General features: G+C 43.0%; 2 protein-coding genes across 4 annotated transcripts in view; one reads left to right on the top strand and one right to left on the bottom strand.

The window, feature by feature from the left end:
* Positions 1-8,750, bottom strand: part of SYNPO2L (synaptopodin 2 like) — a 39,581-nt gene extending 30,831 nt beyond the window's left edge. Inside the window, exon 1 of one of the 2 annotated variants that reach the window (XM_062580655.1) lies at positions 8,404-8,750. In XM_062580655.1, coding sequence (XP_062436639.1) covers positions 8,404-8,508 — 105 coding nt within the window. In that variant the 5' untranslated portion in view covers positions 8,509-8,750. Of the gene's footprint in view, positions 1-6,311; positions 6,363-8,403 lie in introns of those variants that run through there. The other variant, XM_062580656.1, reaches the window with a different exon arrangement.
* Positions 8,751-9,677: 927 nt separating this feature from the next.
* The window catches only part of SEC24C (SEC24 homolog C, COPII coat complex component), a 40,269-nt gene continuing 31,196 nt past the window's right edge, over positions 9,678-18,750 (top strand). For both annotated transcript variants that reach the window (XM_062579950.1, XM_062579951.1), the window contains exons 1-2: positions 9,678-9,755; positions 17,468-17,670. In XM_062579950.1, coding sequence (XP_062435934.1) covers positions 17,496-17,670 — 175 coding nt within the window. In that variant the 5' untranslated portion in view covers positions 9,678-9,755; positions 17,468-17,495. The remainder of the gene's footprint in view (positions 9,756-17,467; positions 17,671-18,750) is intronic.

Raw genomic sequence — 18,750 nt, forward strand, 5'->3', positions numbered from 1 at the left:
GTGTCAGTGGGTGACTGGCTTCTTGGTAAAGTAGGTCCAGTGTCCCTGTGGATGTATTTCACAGATTATCCACAGTGAGGCTAATTAGGAGGTGCTCCCCTAGAGAGAAAGAGAAGGAACAGAAATTTTCTGGGACAGTAAATGAACAGAGCAAGGGAAGGGTAGTAAAATAAAAAATCTTGAGTAGAAGCCAAGATTTGCATGGCTTCTGGGTGAGGGAGACTGGAGATGAAATCTGTTCATGGCAAAAGATGCTGGTGCTGGCCAGTCTGCTAAGTGCCTACAAGGCTCCTGTAATCCATCACCACGTTGAGCATACTGGCAAGGGGGATGCTGCAAACCCAGTGTTGGCAAGAGAGGAGAACAACTTCTTCAGTGTACTGGATCTAATTTAAATTGTACCAGGGGTATAAGTGTATAAAACAAATGCAAGCACTCAGGGGTTGTTAGTTTTCTCTGTCTTTTGAAACTAAACACCTTAAAAAGAGCATTTTGCAGTGTTAATATAAGGGGAGGGGAACAGAAAAACAACCCCAAACTATTCACTTTCTTTGCCTAATCAAAAAGCTTAGCACAAAGCCTGCTGCTGGGGCAAATATCTAGCCAGAGTTGACTGTAGGTATGTAAAAAGAGGCTTTATCTCCATGGCCTTTTATTACTTGAAGTGAGAGTAGCTGAAAAGTGAGTGAAGGGCAATATCACTGACAAGGAATAATGCCACATATGCTGGAATAGATACTAACAGTATTTGGTAAACATTTGACTCTCAACAGAATGAAATAGCAAGATACCAAGCACTTTTTTTCTATGAAGCAAGGAATCAGAAGAAACAGATAAATAGGTGAAAAAGCAAGAGCTCCTATGCCCACCTATCTGGGTTCTAGGACAAAAAAGATTGAATGATCAGAAGAAATGCGTTCATACTTGTTCTATGTAGATCCCTTTCTAGAGGCTCAGCCTTGCTCTTTCTGACATCAAAAGTTTTAGGATCAAAAACTAAGGCAATCAGCTCATAAGCAAATCTAACCACCAAAATGTCTCTTAACAGGGAGAAGCATTGAGCTGGGGCAGAAGGAGTAAGGGGAGCCTGGCACACAGGGCAGAGACGTCCAGAGGTATGGCTTCAGTCCCCCAGAACAAGGCACTCTCAGCTTCTGTGCTATACCCTAATGCTACATTGTAAAATGCAGTAAGCTTTGGGTAAAACGCTTGCTCAGAACAGGAAACTCTCTTTAATTATTACCTGCTGTTGCACAGCAGCAATCTTAAGTGTAAAATGCCACCACAATACTTACTCTGAGATACTGCAAGCTAGGATGAAAACATACCTGCAAGTCTAATGGCAGAATGAGGATACAATCAAGACAAAAAGCACTTACGTTTGCAAAAAGTCATTGTGGGTTACTGTACCAAAACACAGCACCCGTTAACCCTAAGAGAAACCCTTAGAAACCTTTTGAGGAGGATAAGCACGGTTCTGCGGCACCAAGGCAAGGACAGGATCAGTAACTGGTACTGCTGAGACAAACACCCCATGCGCCTGCAAGATTGCAGAGAGCTTCTGTACAGGGACATGCACCTCCTAAGGGTACACGTCCCTTCACAGGCCTTGCAGCCTCTTTGTAGGCATCTTTATCTATGAATGTACAAGAGAAACTGGCTTAGCCTTTATAGCTGCGTTCAGTAGTTCTAGTGAGTTGAATAACGCAAGGGAACATTCCTGGGCTCTGGACCTAAATTGCCTGTAGTGTTAAACTGCTAAAACAGTCCTTGGCACACCGTTAGCTCAGGCCAGCTAATGCTGTCCTGAACAATTCCCCACGGTTTGGGAGCTAGAACAGGCCGTTCCCAGAGCCATATCCATGGGCAGCTTGCACGTGGTCACCCTGTCTGGGAGAACCAAAGAGTTTAACTGCTGGGCTTGGCTCCCTTCTGCAGTGTTGGCCTCCGTGCCGGATCCCAAGCACAGTTAATGTGCTAGGTATTGAGTTTGTGTGGTTTCACCACAGCTGCTGGTAGTCCTATGTCAGAGATGTTTCCAGGACTGTTAATGGCCAAGCAGGATATAAACAAGCTATTGCCCATACTCTCCATCTCTGCAGGGACAAGAGGGGAAGCTTTTCTAGCAATGTCCCTCAAACATAAGTTTTAGACAATTTGAGAAAGCAAAAAAACATGAGGCAGCATGAGACAGGCTGTGGTCACACAAGGGAGGAGAAACCATTCAGGAAAATAATGTCTGAGAGACCAGAAGCCAACAATCTCATTTTGTCATAGGCATGATTGCTTCATGTCATTTGGAGGGAAGGCAGGCATGAAAAAATAAACATGGAATGAAATGGTTTGGGCAATGAGAAAGGAGTAATTTAACGAATGGTTACAGATTAGCCAAGGGTAAACATAGACTATAAGTCAAGTTTCTAACTATTGGTGACTTCTCAATCAGACTCTAGAGCAATCTTTCAATTAGTGTTATGGCAGCAAAAAGATCCAGCTACTTGGTGGAATTTGATCAATTTGTGATGTCCTCTAGTCTGCTTTAGAATGAGCTACTACTCCTACTTATCACTTACTGTGTAATTTCACTGAATAAAAGCCTGTCTGGTCTAACCTACAGTCCCTACCTTGACAGAAAAGACAGTTTAGAGGGAATGACATAACCACTGATCTGATTTATCCACACAGTCTGCTCTCCTCGCTTGTTCTGGGCAGCAGGGCCTGTGTAAGGCTACTTCACTTGCAGTTAGCTCTAAGCCCTGGTGATGCTGAGGAACTTATGAACTGGATCATTAGCTGTGACAAATCAACGATGGCAATTTGCAACAGCAAGGAGATGGCTTCCTGTTTAGGCCCCCTTCTTATTGTTGTCCTGGAGGTCAAACGCACACATCTCCATGAGGAGGAAAGCTGCCCTTCCCAGCTCTGCCCCTCGCTCACTGCTGTCCCCACGCTGGGCTGCACTTGCAGCCTCATAGCCCACCATCCTGGTGGCACGCTGCGACTGAGGGGCCCAGCTGCTCCTCGGAAAGCTCCCCCAGCTCTGCATCCTCTACACCCTTGCCATGTCCCAAGCACAGCACCTGTCTGAGTGATGACAGGCCATAAGGCATGGCCAAAAACACTATAAAAGCTGCTCAAGGCACTCCTACAGGACCAACACACACTCAGACCTGCAAGACCAGTGCTAGTGACTGCTATATGCGAGGCTGCCAGCAGCACTTTCTCAGGTGGGACTTTAGACATCTGTGGAAACAGAGCAGCCTGCCTGCCTTTCACTGAAAGGGGAGAGGAAGAGGTAGTGCTTGCGAATCTGCAAGCTGTCAGATCTATTGGAGTTAGAGCTGGCAGCCTCCAGCAGGAACGGAGTCACACGAGCAAAGGTGAACAAGGCAGAGTTGCCAGGCCATAGGTCGCAGAGACCAGCATGGCCCAGCGTCCAGGCGGCAGGACAATCTGGCAGAGGAGACAGGAGAAACAGTGGATTGCCAGCAGAGAAATAGGAGAAAGGGGAGATATGTGAGAAAAAAGGTGAAAAGGATGTTGCATTGAACTGCTCTTAAATGACAAAACAGTTCTTGCTTTTAAAAGCAAGTAGCTCTACAGTTCTTGTGCGTCACTGCTTACCCTAACACGTCATTCTGTTGCTGCAGGGTAGATGTACAGAACAGGGGATTGAAAAGAGCCTCTTGAGTTATCAGGGCTAATCGCTGCTTGTTTCAAATGCCACATTTACTCATAAACAAAGTCATAAACTGATTTTAAAAGGTTTTCAGATGTTTGTCTAGATTGGAAAATAGTTGTTGAATCTCCCTGGTTAGTTACTCCTGGCCTCTCCGTGCACACTTGTTCAGTGGCAAGGCTGTCCTGTATTTGAACTGTGCTGCTGTTGTTTGCCCAACATCTGTTTGTGGACAGCAACCAACCTTTCAACCCTTGTGCCAGGTGAAACAAGGCTTCTCCCCTCCCCTCCCTTCCCCTCCTCTCCTATAGCTGCTCTGCCTTAAAGTAATTTGTCTTGAATGTGGCTAAATCCATAGGTGTATTTCCAAAGAATTCTCACTTTTGCAATACATAATAATACCAATGCCTTCCTATCTTTATTATAAACAGCTCAAGTGGAGCTCATTTGTTTGTTTTGCCTTTTTTTCAGAGATGCATCATCCTGCTGGCTTGTAATCTTCCTGTGATACATTAATATGCCCAGCTCTTTCTCTTCCACTATCACAACTAATTGAAGAGCTTTTAATTTTCACTTGTTCTTTTAGTGTTAGTTGTGGACCAGACTATGCTGGAGGTACAAATGCCTGCCTTGCTTTGTAAAGTAACTGGATTTCTCTGTTGTGGAATAAATCTTGTTTTGTAGACGATTTGCTAAAGACAGCTTTGCGTCAGTTTGTACCATCTTTAAATCCGCCCTGCTTATTTTGGTAAAAATTATTTCTGTAGTATAGCTCCACACTATGTTTCTAGTTTGGTTGATTATGCACTTAATGCTTTTGTCTAATCTTATGACTTTTCTGAGACTTGCCATTTTATATTTTGTTTAGTTTCAAATGCATTTGGTGCCCATTTCCTTATTTCAAAGAAATTCACCAGGAATCTGATGGTATTATTCTCCTTATTGCACTCTCTTGTCAGAATGGGTAAGTCTTCTAATCATTTATAGCTTCTTACAAGGAATGCTGTACACACCAGGGCCATGTACATTTCCCTTAGTCTTTCAAAAATAAAAATATTTCTATCTACTTCTGTTTCTTGCTTTTAAGGTTGATTTTTCCAGGCCAAAGATTTGTTGTGTTGTGTTGCTGTATGCTACTGAGCTGTGCCAACAGGCACCTTTATTTTGGTAAGGGGTAGCATAAATTCCTTTGCTTCACTGGGTAAAAGATTCATTGCGAATGATAATAAGCCAACTGTGAATACACAGTAGTTCCACTGTTCACAGCAAAAAGGACATTGCTGTAACTATGAACACCATGCAGAGCTTCCTTTCCTTTTTTTGGTCCTTATCTCTTATTTTTCCCTTTGTTTCTCTAGCTTTTCCTATTCTAATTCTTCCTAATTTCTGTAGAATTATTCATGTTCTCCATTCATCTTTAATCCTGCTGTGTATCTGCCTGCTGAGCGTATCAGTGTCTGTTTTCCTTTCAGCTTATTCTTTTCTGAATCGATTTTTTATACAACCCTAAATTAAAAATCATCTACCCTTTCCCACTGAGGGTTCCCTAGACACGTAAATTCTCTGCTGCTTCTCTTTTGACTCACCCTCTGCTCCTATGATATCTGCTTTTCTGAGACTGAATTGGTTTGGTACTGCCAATCTTCCATGTGTACTATAGCAGACAGACTCTGCAGGTGATTGTTTGAGTGGAACAAAATATTCAATATATGCGACTCTAGCAGGAAATCCTACTTCACGCAACATTTAGTCTCTGGAACACCTGGCTGCATGAAGCCATCAAATCTTCACTGAAACCACATTAGGTTTCAGTCAGACAACCAAAGCAGTAGCTGTTCACAAATCATCATCTGCTTATGCACACGGTAAAATACCAGGATTGTCGATTCTCCTTTACTTCATAGGTCATGCTGAGGTGAAGTGAAAGAATTTCCCTCCACACTGCAGTGCTAGCAAATTAGATGCATTGTTGAAGGTTACAACTTCATCTAAAACGTTAGCCTTGCGAGGAACACAGAGGAAACAGGAAGCATGAGATGGACTGATCATCAGCCTAGTCATTTCTGGCAAATCCAACATCTCTACCCACGTACAATATATACCATTTATATCTAATTTATTTATCATACTTGATTCACTTCCACTTATTAATCTCAAATTAGCTTTTTATCTGCCTAGCTCTTCTTTTTATGAAAAATGGTATATAGAAGCAATTTGATACAACATCCAAGGATAAGCATATTTCTCTAGTGTTCCTACTAAGACTTTTCTAATCTGAAAGCTGAAATTGCCTAAAATGCCTGGAATCCCCTGGCAGCCTAAATTTATCAGCTCAAATATTGCCTGGTACCTATATGGTATTCATGTTTGTATTTCCTACATTTCATCCATGTTCTGTTCTTCCCCATTCTGTCTGAATAGATTTTGCTATAAGACCCCAAACACTAACAATATTTCTGTTGTGTTAAGCCAAATTTTTCTTGTCTCATGTAAACATTTCCCTTTCTTCCCCAGGGCCCTTTCACAGTCATCAGCTTACTAATAGACCCTTCTCATTTATCTAATCTGCCTTTCCATGCATGCGCACCACATTCTTCACTGTACTAATGAACATCGTGTTATTTGACCTTACCTCTGCTAGCCAGGCTCCCTCTCAGTGACAGCTCCCTCTCTGACCACATTTCCCAGTGCAGCCCACTGGCAATGATTTTGTAGATGCAGGCAGAACATAGTAAATCACTCACCCACACTCTAAGAGTCCCAGCTCTAAGAACCGATAGAGAAACATGCGGCAGTGTCATTTTTCTCTGTGCAATGTCATGTGGCCATAATCCTTGGCCAAGCTTATTAGCAATGGGACCATTCCCATCTTTGGTTCTTAAAATATCCTGACAGTGATAATGATTTTAGAGTTTTGGTACATGTTTTGCAGGCAGCATTTTGGGCCAGACCTCATCCTACTTATGTCAATAGCAGAATCCTAACTACAGAAGAATTAAGAGTTGATCTTCCATCATAAAGAGCCCAAAGCTTCAGGCTTCTACTCTTGTACATGGTAACAGAGGAGAACAGTTAGATCGCTCAGTGATTCCTGGAGATTTATTCTCTTCTCATTTGAATTTAGCATTCTGGTATAATCTCCTCAGGTTCCCAGTAAAGATCCATAAATCCTTTGCTTGGAGGCTATTTAAACAGTGTTGCAGTTAAGATAGTCACCTGTGTTGCTAACTGCCACTAAATTCTGCACAATAATAGCCCAAAGTGATAATCATAAAATCAAATTCCTGCTTGAATAATGCTTTATATTTTGAGCCTCAAGTGGATTTGTATCAATTACATTTTACATAATTATTTTTTTTTCTGCAGTAGCCAAATATTGTACTCCAAAAAAAAAAGTTTCTGTTGCTAGACTTAAGGAATGGCACCCACTTCTCGGAGCTACTTCTAGCTAATACTCTCTGGAAGTGCAGCTAATCTCTGAGCAATATTCTATTTACCTTAAAGCGTGACTTAGTTTGAATAATGGTTAGTTCTTGTTGCTGTTCATTCCTGAGTAATCTTTATAGAACACACAGTATCTCCTCCCTCTTCAATCCCAATTTCCTATCTATTGGGGAGGGGGGGAATGAGTCAAAATAATCCTAGACTCTCCAGTTTATGTGACCATGGAAAATACTATTTTGCTAGCTACCACTGATTCCAGATATCTGTGTCACAGATATTGATTCTTCAAAGCCCAAGAATATGTGCAGAAGTTGTTTTCCTGGAGAAGAATAATCTTTCTCCACGTAAGAAACCTCCACTTTGGGAAGAGGCTTTGGGATTCCAAACCATTTGGCTGCAGTTACAGCCAAACACTTCTTGGTTGCGAAGAGCCAAACAACACACAACATTTCATTTTACAACTCTGTGTTAGAAGCACAATCTTCTTAAGGAAACAGAAAGAGTTTGGCAGAGCATTTGTTCATTCCTGCTGCTGGAAGTTTTCCATTAAGATATCCCTGGATATCACTGCGTCAAGGCTAATGCAGCTGCTATGAACTCGATCAACTGAGTAAGCTTTTTTCCTGCTTTTTAACTTACTCAATGATCTTTTGAAAGGGGACCTGTACCAGCTGTAGATCAAAAGTAATGCAACTCGAGGTTCATGCATATTCCCTTATTTCTTCTCCCATCCAAACAACCTCTGCTTCTCTTTAATTCTTGAAATGAAACCAGTTGCTTAGAGCATCAAAAATATTCACTTCAGACTATCTATTTTGAAAGCTGGAATGTAGTAATTAAATGTTAAGAACAGGTGAACTATACTGTAGATGTGGCCTTTGTTGCTTTTGGTTTTAATTAATTTTGATTTAGTCAGATATCTTAAGCAAGTACTGTGAGCCCTTATTTCTGCTCTGTTGTATCTTTGCTGATAAGTAGAGACAGCTGTACTGAGAGAGAGCTGAATTGATAAAGGGTCTGAACTATACAGACCTGCACTGAGAATGCAGATCTTTACCTGACACTTGTGTATCTATTTCCAGCTCAACAGCATGCATTTCAAGACCCATATTCATCCCAGGACCCTGCTTGACCATTCCACCCATTTTCCTTTTCAGATCTGCTACCTCGGTAAGGCGTTCCTGCATTCCTTAACGGTAGTGGAAGATGCCAGGCTCACCAGGCATATCTGAGCGCAGTGGAACAACCCTGCCCTCACAGTGCTCATCCTGAGGTCCTACCTTTGACACCTGGAGGGGTCTTTTCTGCTCAGAGCCCCCCTGCAGCCGGAAGCCCCAAGGGGCACCTCCAGACAGGGTGATGAGCATTTCTTCCTCAGCTCCCATGATTTCTGTGCTTTGGATATTTTGTCTTCCGTGGCACCTTCTTCACAACTTCAAAACAAGCTCCAGTTCTTAAGAGGCTGTATCTTCCATTCCCATCTTCACAATTCCTGTCACCACTCCGCAGTCCCCCAAAAGGCCCTCGTCTCACTTTCTCCTTCAAGTTCACACACACAAGAAGAGAGCTGAGACTGTCAAGCCTAGCCTTCCCTGCTCTTCTGGACTCTCAGCTGCTGCTCTGCCCACGATTAGACATTTGATTCTGCTCTTGGTAAGGGGCCAGAGTTGTCCAGCACACGTGTCGTGTCAATCTCACCCTCGGTGCCCCCCCCCCATACACCAGGGATCGCTCACCGAAGCGTGGCTGAAAATAGCTCACCTCCTGCCTCTCCAGAGCTTTGTCTGACACTCGTGAAGCTGGAACCTTTTCAATAAAAATTTATTTCCCCTTCCCATTCCAACTGCAAATCCTAGAGCCACCCAGCACTCGGAATTAGTTAGAGTTTCAGGTGACACAAGCACCGAGACCAGGCGACAGCACCTTGCCCTGAGAAACTGAGCAGAATCGGCCTGCAGGCGGTCGCTCGCCGCGCTTCTCCCTGCAGCTGCCGCTCCCGCACGGCCGCCGCGGCCCGGCCCGGCTCGCGGCAGGCCCCGAGGGCCTCAGGCTCCCTCCGCCCGCGGCCTCCGCCGCGGCCCCTCCCGGGTCAGGCCCCGCGACGAGGGCAGCCGGGACGAGCGGCGCCGACAGGGCCCCGCACCCAGGCGCTTCGCTGCCTGCTCTCTGCAGCGGGGCACAGGAGGCCCCGCGGCTGCCCCGAGCCGCCCCGGTGCCCCGGAGTCACGCTACAGGCGCAGACACGTACGAGCTCCCCCACGGCCGCGCCGCGCCGCGCCCCGCAACGCGCCGCCGCCGCCCGCCCCGGGCCGCCCCCCCCCCGTTGCTACGCGCCCCAGGCAACCGCCCGGCAACGTCACGGTGCGCGCGGCCCCCGGCCCTCCTCCCTCCCTCTCCCTGCCCCCGCCGGCGCGCGCAGCGTGACGTCACGCCGCGAGCGGAGGCGGTGCGCACTCCCCGCCGCACGGCGCCTGCGCGGCATCCGGGCCCTGCCGGGCGGCGCGGCGCGGCGGCCGGGGGTTGGCGGGGAGTGCGGACGTGGCAGAGCGCGGGCGGGGGGCGCTTCCGGTGGGAGCGCCAGGCCCGCGAGCCGGAAGCGGGCCCGGCAGCAGCGCCGGCAGCGGCGGCCGCGGTGAGTGAGGCCGCGCGGCGGCTCCGGGGGCGCCCGAGGCAGCGCCACCGCTTCCCTCCGCGCCGCGGGGGGCAGGGCCTGGCGGCGGCTCCGCGCTGGCGCCGAGCGGGGCTTCGCGGCAGTGCCGCCCGCGCCGCTGCCACCGCCGGTAACGCGGCCGGGCGAGAGCGCCGCCGCGGCCGCAGGGGTGGCGGCCGGCCTGGGCCTGGGCCTGGGCCTGCCTGGCGGCGGGGCTTTCTCCTCCGGGGCTGGGCGGCCGGGCAGGGGGGGGGGGGGGTACGGCGGCGCCGCCGCCGCCGCCTCCGTCCGTCCGTCCGTCCGTCCCGAGGGCGAGGGCCTACCTTGCGGCCGGCGTGAGCGCCGGGTAGGTGCGCGCTGAGGTAGCGCGGGCGTCTGGTGCTGCGCTCTTCCCGCTTCCCTTCGTTCAGGGCTCCCAAAGGGCGGCCGGACGCGGTGACGGCATCTGCCGGGGTTTGGCAGTCAGTTTAGCGGTTGGCTGTGCGTGACTTTCTTTGAAAGCGCATAGGAAAAAGGGAAGGAGATGGCATGACCGAAACACGGCGGTAGGCTCGGCATAGTGAATGTGCGAGATGAAATCGTGATTTCCAGATAGGTGCTGCTTTAACTGTTTGTTCTGTATTGCTGGAGTTCACTTTCACTTTTTCTGAGGTAAGCCCTTTGGCGTAGGGACGAGGTTAGTTTCAGACCTTTTTGTACTGCAGAGGTACTTGAGCATTTTTCAGTACCTCGGAAATGCGTGTGTGGTGTCTTTAGTCAACTGTGAAATCGTGCCTTCGATAGGGAAATCTTGCAAAAACATCCAAACTGGGCTTCAGTGGTAAGTGTTGTAGTTTAAGCTCCATTTAAACATATAGTAGCCATGGCTGATGAGAGTGGTTGCTGGAAAATAGGTTAGCTTTTTACAGGGGTGTGAAAAGCTACCACCAGAGTTCTTTATAAAAGAAGACTCTCTATAAAGAAGAATTTCAGTCTGCAACTCAGTTTTCATCCACTAATCCAATAGTCCCATAAAAGTATTTCTTAGTCCTTTCTTCTTACAGAATTAGTTAGTAAACTTTACCAAATGTTTGGGAGAATTTAAGAGGGAGGGGAAATGTCTTCTGATATGTGATGTGCAATCTCTCTCTCTTTTTTTTTTTTAATGAACAGGATAAAAATCACATTACTAGAAAGTAATTTGATTCACTGCTGAACTTACTTTTGAGGTCTTTATTGTTCATTAATATGAAATTGTTCTGGATGGATTTAAGTAGCTGTGGCTTTGACCTGTTCCTCCTTGTCATAGAGCAGCTATTCTGATTGAGGGGTAGGCACAAGTCGATGTCACCTAGAATGCCAGAGCGTCTCCCTTTAGAAGAGACTTGTCTTAAATCATATATGTATACTGTCTGCAGAAACACAAATGGTTCCTACCAATTTTGTGAAAGAGGCCTAATTCTGTAAGTAAGACAGAACCTTTCTGCTTAAAGATGTATCACTCAATTCTTTATTGCTTTAGATAGAGCACTAGATGAAGATGGATAAATAGTACTTTGCATGCTAGGACATTCACTGCAGGTTCTAATTTCATGGCTGAAAGCTGAGTTCCAGCCCTAGCAGTGAAAGCTGTCTCAAGGATTATTTCTTTAATGAGTTGTTTAATGCGTGTACCTCTTTGGTTGTTTTCTTCTGATAGAGTCAAATTATATTTTCTTCCTGTAACAGTTATTATCAAAAGGAGGGTCAAAAATCCAAGAAAGAACTAATGGCTGGCTAAGGAAGGGCAAGGTACAAGGATTGATTAAAAATAATCGACAGCAAGGTCTCCACAGAAGAGAAAAGGTGGAGGTGTGTGGATCTTTAAGTTTGAATAACTATTAGGAATGATATGTGAAGATAGAGCTTGTTCTTGTGTGATCAGCTAGCTCCAATCTTAAGAAAGAAAGCACAAAAAGACTGTAAACTGGATAGGATGCATTAGGAAAAATGCATATCTTTTTTTTTTTTTGTGAGTAGGAGTTGTGTAATACATGTTTTTTGGAGTTAGAGCTCAGAAATCTTGGATGAAAGATGGTCAGTGTTACGATGTATGCGCAGAAAGTTTGTGTAACATAATACAATTCTAAGTCTTATTCCACATATTTTTACTCATTTCTTCTCCTTTTGGCCTCTTCTCTAAACTTGAAATTACTTTTAAGTGTTTCTAATCAATTACACTTCTGCAGAGTTCACAGACATGAGTCAGATGACTTAACTGGTTGTAACAGGTATCTGGAGATACAACTAAGGGGGAGGAGAATCTTCTGTTGTCATTTTGTTGATGTCATATTTTCTCTGCCTTTGGCCTCTGCAGGATTTCCATCTAGGAGTGGTACCCGTAACTGAGTGATTTTGAAATCTTTTTGAGAAATAGCTATCCGTCCAGGGATGTCTGTATTTCCTGAGTTTGTTCCAGGGAGATGTAAAAGTCTACTGGAGGAGGTAGGGCACTGAATATCATGGGAGATTTGAGGTTAGAATTTTTGTATTGATTTTTTTTTTTTTTACTGTTATGCTCTTGTAGCTCATATGTTGCATTAGTTCTTGCCCAAGTTGATGGATGGCCTTTCTGTAGAAGAGCATAGAAATTATCTTTTTTTTTAACTCAGATATGAACTATTGATTTCTGCATCCTGATGCCTGAAAGACTTTCAAAAACAACGCAAGAAAAGCAAAACTCTGCTCCAGAGCCTATCATGTTAAGGTGTTTTAGCAGTTAATCTGTCATTTTTTTTTCCTAAAAGAGTCTTCAATGCAAATTCTGCAGCTTCTGGACTTTTACTAGTATTAAATTGCAGAGTTGTATGTTGTAGAGTAGGTGTCATATCTCTGGATGAATTGTTAAAACATCCTTTTAGACTCAAAATGCCTGGATGAAGAAAATGTTACCTGTGGTGCAAGAAGTTCTGAGAACCTGCTCAGCTGGAAAGATAGAGCTCCACAAAAATATAATTGGATTTTGGAGGTGCAGTTCCAGTAATGCCATTTGCAATAATTGGGACAAATATATGGGAGGCATGTCGCTGTAGTGTCCTGAATCATTCCAAATCAGTTGCCAGTCTTTGACTTCCAGGATATGAGCTTCTCTTGCAGTATTTCTGTTAAAGAAACAGGAGCTTCTTGCATCTAAAAAGAGCCAGGTGTTTTTATGAATGCTTGTAGCAGGCTTTGTCATGCTGTATCTGAAGCAAAAGCAAGGACATCTGTCAGAAGAGTGTTTTTGGCTCCAGAATTTAGGTCTTTGAGAATGCCATTATTTTGGTACTTCTACATAAAATTGCAGAATAGACACGTTAAAGGCACTATAAGTAATGTTCTAAATCGGTCTTTGATTTGAGGATGCTGATCATCCTCTTCTCTCCTGTCTTTTGGAAATGACTTTGATTTCCATGTTCAGAAATTAAGTAGACGTAGTTCCTTTAGTTCCAGCAAAATATAGCAAGACATGCTGTCCTCAGCTTTTTTCCAAGGATCACTCTCATCAAAAATCGGAACAGGCAAGCCTTTTATTTCTTTGAGACCAATAAAAATTTAGCATCTTTCAGAAAGTAAGTCATTTTGCTGTATGCTTTTCCTTTAGAAACTGATCAAGAACTGATGAGATCAAGCTTTTCAGTTTCAAAAGGGAATTAACAGTGAATGCAAATCAGAAAAGTGATGGCTATGCAATCTTTATTGATTTGAGAGATCTGCTGATGAAAAACATTTGTATGAATTGTATTTTTTTAAAACATCATAAAAACTGAATTGCAGTTTGTTTTGTGTGGATACTGAGGACTACAGAACCTATCATAGAAGCTGAAGATTTGTTCTCCGTATTGATGTGCATGTTTTTTCCTTCAGTTTGTTGCTGATCGGTGCTGGTTATCTGTATTGAATACGTATGTTCTGGTCTGAACTTTTAATGTTTGCACTAACACTGTTTTGAACAAAACTTCCATAGTCAACTGCCTTTTGTTCAGAGGAATAAAAGCTGTAGAGAGTGACTGCTTCATGTTTTGTAAGGAACTAATTTCAATTATAGTAATGACTGCTTGTTGTGATAGTATTTTCACACTAGCGTCGGTCCTGCTTACTTGAGCTTTGTTTATTTACTGGTGCTTTGTATTGTAATTGAGTGTAGTAGCATAATGTTCAACAGCATGTTTTCGCATTATATTTGGCTTACTTTTAATAATGCCACATACAAATGAATATCCTCAGTATTTTGATTGAGCAGAATGGCCATTTATGCCTTTTCTCTTTATCTTGTGTATATATTACATTCTCTGTGGCTTTTTTTTTGGTTATTGCAAATAAAATGTTCCCTTTCCTATATCCATTCAAATGACTATGTTCTAATTTCAAATCTGTAGTTCACATGCATCTTTTTTAGCAAATAGAATGAGTGTTATTTCATAAAGATGATCTTTCCTGAGAGAGGAGCAGAGACTCATCCAGCAACAACTGCCTTTTGCCTTCTGAGCTGGATATTCTTGGTCTTGCCCCGGTGATACTCCACAACAATAATCAGCAAGAATGACGCTAGCTGTTGACGCTAGAGCAAGTTGAGCAACTGAACTAGTAAAGTAACCTTTCCTTCAGCTTCAGTGCAGGCTTCTTCTCAGGTCTGTCAGATACTTTCTCCTCCTTTCCAGCTCCCTCCTTCAGCTTTTGCCACTTTGCAGGAAGTATCAGCCTGTGCTGCGCTGGAGGTTAGCGTGTGCTGGCTGCTGCATGGAATGGCTTGAAAGTCTGAGTGGCAACTACTTTTCTCTCAGTGGGGGCACTAAGTTAGAACGATCTTCTTCCTGTAGCTACTTTTTCCTAGAAAGTGCGGGAAATGATTTTTCTCAGAACTTTGTTCTTCTAGTTTTGGTTTAAATAAACTTGCCTCTTGGTTTCAGTTCTGAGGAGAGAACAAGGAGCAGATGGCTACTACTCAGTGAGGTGGGGAAAAACATTCATGGGAGGGAAGAGGGAGGCTAAAAAATGAATAGTAAAAGATATCAGGTAAGGCTACCAGATAAGTATGCTCTCATATCAGTAAGTCAAAAATGGTTTACAAGATTGATATTCTCCAGTCCAGTAGTAATTGTTTCTGCAAACAGTTGATCTGTTTGAGAATATCTCCAGTGACTGCTATAGAGTCTTCTAGGTGTGAATTGTGAAGAGTGTCTTAATGATTATAGCTCTGGAAATATCCTGCAGGATGCTCCCATTTAGTCAACAGCTCTTTGGGGAGAGGGCGCTGCTTTGCTTCTAGTCACTGTTCCAACAGTCTTGCGCGCACACTCTGGTGAGCAGCAGTCAGTGCTTAGAACAAAGAAGCGAGTGAGCAGCGGTCCTTCCTCTGCAGCAGTGGCTGCCCTTACATCCTGACGCACTCAGAGCAATCCTTTTGTAATATTCTCCCTTCCCTTTGCTCCGACCTTGCAGACGGCACTGTCCTACCTCGCTGTTTGTGCTGAATGAAAAGCGTAGGGGTAGGTCTGTGATTGTGGTGGCAGTACCTAGCTGACGAGGAAGAGGTTAACCTTTAAGGGAGCTTGGGCAGGGAGTGGGTCCCAAAGTCCAGATTTCTTGGCCCCATGGCTGCCCAGGTTAGGCTGTTTTGCAGAATTAAGTCAAAGGTGGAGTGGGAAACCTGAATTTTTAGCAACGACCCTCTGGCTCAGTATGAAGGTGTTTAAAAGCAGTGCAGGCTGATCAAAAATGCACACTGTCACACTTCTGTAAGCTCTTGCAAATAACATTATATGTTACTTCTAAGGGTGGACTGATTTTAAATATTTAATAGAAAAGTTCTTATTTTTAAACAAAATCTTTATCATTACCTTCATAGAGTAGGAAGAATATAAATGTTAAACTTTTTTTTCAGATTAAGTTTAAAAGATGTATGATTCAACTGATGCTAACGTGAGTTATCTGCAGATAAAAGTTGAAAAAAATGTGACATACAAATCAAAAGTTTTAGTTCAGATGGAAAATACCTAATTTTCAAAGTAAGCCTTAGTGTGCTTTATGTTCGTATTTTTTGTGTATACTAGCTAAGGAAACTTAATGCGGTATGTTCTGTCTTCTGTAAACTATTATTTTTGTTATGATACATGTTTTCCCTTGGTGTGATATATATGGCTCTGCAAGAGTGTCTTTGTATATAGATGATTCTTAAAGAACTGCAGTTATTTCAGTACCCTTTCTGTATGACTATTGCCTGTTGCTGAAGTAATTCTTTGAGGTTATATTTTTGATAGTATAAAAAACATTAGTGTTGGTTGTCATACTAAAATCAATGAATAGGCAAAGTAGCTCAGACATTTGTTACCTTCTTGAGTTAAGCTGTAGATTCCTCATTGGGATTTACCTCAACAGGCTGCTGGCTGTTGCAGCACTGTTTGTCATGTTTGCATTAGGATTTACTGCATATTTTTAGTGCACAAACTCATCATAGGAATCGGAGCAAGATGTGAGGGCAGAATTAAAGTTACTTGCTTTACTTTAGCTTTGCATTTTTATATGAACTGCAGCCTTTAATTTTTTGCTTCTCAAACACACATTTGTTTACGAAGTTGCTGTAGATACAGTCTTAGCGGTGTTGGGAGGATAATGCTGTAGGTAGTTAAAGGAGTACAGAGGTGATACAGGGTATCATTGAGAAATAGACCGTGAAGGAGTCTCCTGCCCTTGAACTCGTCTCCTTGGTTCTCCGCAGCTGGAGGTCTCTGTGGTATATCTTCTGGCTTGGGACCATGATACTATAAGAAGTGCCAGCTTGCTTTGAGGTCTCCCATGGTCTTTTTTATTTATTTTTTTCTCTATAAAGCTAGTCACTCTTTAGTATGTACAGAAGAGAAGAATTAGGAATCCATGTATTAAGCAAGATTTTCTGCATAGCTTTGTCAGGAAACTTCACTTACGTCTCTGACACTCTCCTTCTAGGTCTTACCCTTTGTATAAATCTCTTGGTGACATCTTTGCCTGTGATGCTTTTCTTTTTGAATATCTGAGGTGAGCATGCTGCATGTGGAATCTTTTAATTTTCTGAAACACTTATGCACATAATGAGGACTTAAGTGTCCACTATTAAAAAAAAAAAAAAAAAAAAGTCTTTATTAACCTTGTTCTAGATTCTTTCCAAGACTTCAGTAAGCAGCCTTTCTGGACGCTAAAGTGTTGCTTTTTTAGCAAGGAAGCATGATCTGACAGATTCAGCATAGAGCTGCAAGCTGAACTTGTTGAGAGTTACTGGTGTTATGTTAAGGAATCTCACATCTGAGTCATGAAGTTTGTTTTCTGTTGGTCTGTTGTTCTTTGAACTGCAAGTAATTCTTAAGATGTCCTGGGAAGCTTGGTAATAACTTGTTGCAGAATGGCAAATTGAGTGTGTGTTTTTTTTTTTTTTGTTTTATTTTATCTAAGACAGTGATCACAAATCTAACCATACTGAAGAATTGATAAGTTGATTGTGAAACATCACGATTTATATATATATTTTTCTCTAGTTAGCTTTTCTAAAGTTTTTTAATCTTACTGGGAAAATAGCTGTGCAAGAGTAACTTACTACTAAAGTGTTGCCTTCCCTAGTACCTCAGAGTCTCTTTTTATTGTTTTTTTTCCTTTGAAAATAGTAGAGGAGTTGGCCCATTTTGTTTCTACATCTGCTAAAAACAATTTTTCCTACTCTTTTGCAGGTGAGATTAGTTTGGGGATGTAAATACAATGAGCGTAAACCAGCAAGCTCACACAGGGCCTCCTTATGGGCAACCTCAGCCTGGATATCAGGGATACCAGCAGCCTGGCTACGGAGGACAGCCGTTGCCAGGGGTTCCTCACTCGCAATATGGAGCTTATAATGGTCCCATGCCAGGATACCAACAGCCAGTCCCTCCACAAGGTACTTCTCAAACAAAACTTTGTTTAATAATCTGTGGATTTCTGCGTGCACAGGATGTTTATTTTTAATGGTTTTTATTGCTTATTTTTATTTTGTGATATGATTTCTCTCTGCTCTTCTATGTAGCATGCATGATGTTAGAAGTTATTTTCTTCCTGTACATTTTCAGGGTATTGCTCTGTCATTCACCCATTTTAGCACAGTTTACTTCTATAGCTGGAATAACACATTGAGAGGCACAGCCTGCTACCTTCCTGTATTTCACTGCCCCTGTGGTACTGAAGCACCTGAATAGATCAGTCTTCTGATTAAGTTGTATTGAGGTTTGACTGTTAGGGACTTGTAACAGATTTGTAGCTGAGACTGCTTTACTTAATATGTAGAAAGACTTGCACTCCATCCTGAGCTCTTAGGAGACACAGCTCTAGGTAGAAAGTACATTTGGTGCAGCTAGTTTCTTTAAAGTTTTTAAAACCAATAAAAAGTTTGTAGGAAATTCTAGAACTCGTGTCTCAGTTTTGCACAGTCGTGTCACTTTGAGAGGCAAAATAGATTGAAGCTTGTATCTCTTTCCTTGCAAAGTAGTTCAATTTTGTTACTTTCAAAATAAAGGCTTATTTAAAGTTGTTGTGCAACTTTGAGGGTCTATTTTTGAATACCTGTGGTAGATTAAAAGTGATTTCTGAAATATTGTATAGGAGAAAATACTGTTGCTCTGAGTAGAAGTTTATCTGCCTTGTAGATGATGTCTGTATGAATTCAGTTCAGCTGAGATAAGTACGCAAACTTCACTCAGATGTTTGTTCAGATTTCAGATTAGTTTTCTAAGGAAATGATGAATATGTTAATTGTGCTGATAGTTTCTGTTATTTTTCCCCTTCCAAGTAAATTTTGATTTATTTTTTTGGCAACTTGTTGAATTTTAAATTAAACTTGATGAAAGGGTAGAACAATTGAAGTGCCTACAGTTGTCTTAAAACTAACGAAAGTGAGAGACTGAAATTTGTGTCCCTGAGAAAGAGATTCTAGTAGAAGCTGAAGAGTTACCTGCTGGGTTTTTTTAACTGGGATTAGCTAGAT

Source organism: Rhea pennata, chromosome 7, assembly GCF_028389875.1.
Source record: "Rhea pennata isolate bPtePen1 chromosome 7, bPtePen1.pri, whole genome shotgun sequence".
NCBI classification, from domain to species: Eukaryota; Metazoa; Chordata; class Aves; order Rheiformes; family Rheidae; genus Rhea; species Rhea pennata.